The sequence below is a fragment of the Micropterus salmoides genome, unplaced genomic scaffold (assembly GCF_014851395.1).
Source record: "Micropterus salmoides isolate LMB-PRFRI ecotype aquatic unplaced genomic scaffold, ASM1485139v1 Ms_hic_scaffold_11, whole genome shotgun sequence".
Taxonomy (NCBI): Eukaryota; Metazoa; Chordata; class Actinopteri; order Centrarchiformes; family Centrarchidae; genus Micropterus; species Micropterus salmoides.
In genome coordinates this window covers 30,669,282-30,673,153 of record NW_024040152.1, presented here as the reverse complement: position 1 = coordinate 30,673,153, position 3,872 = coordinate 30,669,282, and the positions used below count along the sequence as shown (strand labels likewise).

Below are 3,872 nucleotides of genomic sequence, written 5' to 3'. Positions count from 1 at the left end.
GAGTTTTTTTCCTTTGCAAAGCGATGATAATGATAATTGACTGCTTTAAATCGCTTCTCTCTTTCTTCCCCCCTCTCTCGCTCTCTCTCTCTCTCTCACACACACACACACACACACACACACCTCCTACCAACAGGCAGCCCACCGCAGCACACACAGAATGAGACACGCCTTTTTCTCCGCTCCGTTGTCGGGTCGGTGGGCAGCGGGCTGCCGGTGATTGACCAGCTTCTCTCCCTGATCTGTCAGCCGGATGGCTTGGCGCCTCCCCTCTCCTCTATAAATGTAGGAAATCTATTCATCCCTCTCACACCGATCCTGCTGAAGTAAGAGGAACTGTGAGGCTCCACGGGATGTGTTGACGGACTAGAATTCCGCGTTTTGTTTTATCTTATTCTCTCGCTAATTAGCGGCTGTATTAAAGACGCGTTTGTCGTGTTTACAGTGTCGTGGTATAATCTCAAATAGCCTACCTCCTGCTACCAGTAGTGTAATTATTTGATTTTTTTTCGTTACCTCTCTCTGAGCCGTTGGTTATCTAAGATGAAAGCTGTTACTCCAGTCCGCCCCCAGGACTCCTCCTCCAGCAGCAGCGAGCTCTCCGTGCACTATCTGTCGAAGCAGAGCCTCAACATCGCCCGGTGCAGGATGGAAGAGGAGGACCTATTCTGCCTGCAGTACGACATGAACGACTGCTACAGCCGACTGAAGCGCCTGGTGCCCACCATTCCGCAGGATAAGAAAGTCAGCAAAGTGGAGATTCTCCAGCATGTCATAGACTACATCCTGGACCTGCAGCTGGCCCTGGAGACGCACCCTTCTCTCCATAAACAACAGCCACAGCGGACCGGGACCTGCCCTCCTCCAGCCTCCAACCCCAGCCGGACACCGCTGACTGTACTCAACATTGACCACCACCAGGTAAGCTTCAATTAGCGGGGACGGACCTCCATTCCTTGTTTCCACCGGGACTTACCGGGGACCCCCGATTTACAGTCTGTGCCAGACTGCCGTACGCCAGTCAGACTCAGACAAAGCGCGTCATGCCCGTTATGTGTCATTGTCCTTTCAATGTTAGGGGGAAAAGACAGAAAAGAACCAAAAGGCTCTACACCTCATATCACAGCCTTGAAAAATCATGCGTAAAAACGCATTTGGCGTGGGTTAGATTGCGCACTTGATTGCGGGCTTTATGATTTGCATGATAATGACAGTGTGTGTCAGAGGCCCACCTTATCCCAGGATTGGTGAAGTACCTCAGCCCGCAGCACTCCACTGGGCACAATAAGAGCAATTTGTTATTCAATAGGCTATAAGAGAATTTATTATCTGAGATATAGCCGGCTAATTTTCTGCCCTCTGCTGTATATCATTTATTTTGCAGTGCGTTAGGCCTTGCCTTTATTTAGTCTTATCCATGGGAGCTAAACCGTTTTAAATGTTTCTTTTTCTTCTTTTTATGTAGAGGACGTCAATAGTCAAAAAGCCGGAGGACTCTATTTTATGCCGCTGAGATATGAGCACTGCATTGGTAAGTTGATTTCAAATAACATCAGTCCTTATTTTAAATGGTTTTGTTTGTTTGTTTGTTTGTTTGTTTGTTTGTTTGTTTGTTTGTTTGTTTACAGTCAGAAGTTTGGTTGCTTTTTTTTAAATCACAGATACAGAGGTTGCCATTGAAGCATCTTGATTATTGTAGCCTATAGGTGTAAACCGACAATCTTTAGAGATCTCTGGGAGGCCAGTCTGGGAAAATAATAATTGAGGAACATGGTGAAATTGGCACCAACCTCAGAGGCAGCTGTGCTTTGCGCAATAACTGTCACTGGTGTGGCAATCTGGGAAAAAGAGAGGGTTAAAACCTCAGCTTGCCCTCTCTTTCATTCTTACACACACTCCTTCCTCCCTCTCTCGCTGTCTCTCTTGCACTCTCTGTGTTCTCCTCACAGTTCCACTCTGCTGTTCTGGCTTTAATGTTAGATTTATTGCATTGAATCTAAACACACCTGGATAAGGCTAAAAGCATGTACCTGGTGTGTGTTACAGTAAGACACTCTTACAGTCTTTCTGAGAGTCTCGACTGCTTCTTGTCAGACTTGCCCAACAGCCTGAGGAGCTGTGTGGTTGTTGTTTGACCTGGTTTGTTTTGGGTTGTTGATCAAGCATGGCCTCTGTTTTGTCGGTGGCGCCAGTCAGTCTGGAGCACTCAAGCTCACCCCCCCTCCTGCTGCTATTCATCCCCTCCACAGGTGTGCAGGCTGCACAGAGCCGCTCCAAAGCCAGCAAAGCTTCGCCAGGGACTCACACCCAACTGGAGGCACAATCACAAGGGGATTTCAAAAGCGCTGGGAGGAATTCAACCCAAATAAAATCACCATTCATAACAGCTTTTTTTTTTTGGGTTCTGTTGAACAAGGAATCAATTTGTAGACATCTTCCTCTCCTTCCTCCCATTTAAGTTACTCTAACTTTACTTCTTGTCACATTTTTCTAAAAGAGTGAAAATATGGAATCCCCACGCTGAGAAGTTTTTTGTTGGAAACTGTCTGTGAATTGTGCTTAAAGAATAACTAAAAATGACTCCAGTTTAAAGCTTTACTAAACTGCGAAAATCATTGTACATGTTTTGGACATCTATTGTTTAAAATAGATGATTTGTGTTGGACAGGGATGTCATCTCTGGAATCTTAAAATGTTTGATATTGTAAAAAAGAACAATTCTGATTCGAGACAATTAAGATTGTACATATAGAGGCACAAATGTTCTATAAAATTATGTGAAAGGAAGACTTATATGCTTAAAATAGACTATTGTAATTATAAGATATTTTTATTAAAATCTTTTTTGTTATGTAAATATTGTGTTTCCACTTTTAAGTCTTTAGTGAATGAACGTGGTTATGCTCTGCCAATAATGTCCTCACATGATGATATCAGTTAACTCTTTGCAGTGTTTTTGGAATAGTTTAATATGTAGCATGTCAGGCTCTTTGCAGAGATATTGAATGTGCACTGAAGCAGCCCTCCCTGTGTAGATATGTGGTAGAGTTCAACACAAGTTCTTTTATTATTTGCCCTGCTTAGCTTTCTCTTGAATTGTTTTGTACTCATTAACTATGACAACTTTGACCCGCTTGGAGCAATTGGTCGGTCTGCTGTGTGATCTTTTTAAAAAGGCCTGATTTGATTCTGTTACATTGCACTCTTGTTTAAAATCTACTCAGAGAGTTATAGCACTTATGTGTTTATAATGTAATACCTACAAAAAAATCACAGCAAAACAATGTCTATTATATTTGTGCAATCAGAGCTTCTCTTTGAGAAGTTATATTGACACCATGAAATCATTAAACTTTGGTTATGAATTGATGAAATATGTGAACATTAACAGACTCCTTTTGGAAAACAACCAATTGTATTCAGACAGGCAACGTCTTTAAGTAAATATTAAATGATTTCCCTGTTAAAGAGTTGGAGAGTTAATGTAAAGAGAAAAAAAAATGCCTTTATTTTTCATGACATTGAACACCGAATTTACCTCACCACCCTCCTGCCAGTGTGAGAGGGCACCTGTACATTACTGTCAGCTGCACTGTTGGACTTGACCTTCACTGGCTTGTGAGGAGTTGTCAAAACAATTAAAGTTTCCAGGAAGAATTGTGTCGTCTCAAGTTTTCTCTCAAGGGGCATCTTGGTTTATTGCTTTCAGTGCCAACGCTGTCACATGAAATAATGACAAAAAAGCGGGAGTAGCACTACTAAACTAAACATAATGCAGTATGTGAGTTTAATAGATAAAAGGGTGCATAAAGACATTAAACTGTTGCACCTGTTAAACCTGTTTTACAGGATTTAGGGATAAAATTTAATTG

At 42.4% G+C, this 3,872-nt stretch overlaps 1 protein-coding gene across 1 annotated transcript; it reads left to right on the top strand.

Moving 5' to 3' along the window:
• Positions 1–207: 207 nt before the first annotated feature.
• id4 (inhibitor of DNA binding 4) lies at positions 208–3,657 on the top strand. The gene is made up of 3 exons (XM_038712245.1): positions 208–921; positions 1,466–1,531; positions 2,250–3,657. The coding sequence occupies exons 1-2, from the start codon at positions 544–546 to the stop codon at positions 1,511–1,513; spliced, it is 426 nt and encodes a 141-aa protein (XP_038568173.1). The 5' UTR covers positions 208–543; the 3' UTR covers positions 1,514–1,531; positions 2,250–3,657.
• Positions 3,658–3,872: the final 215 nt, after the last annotated feature.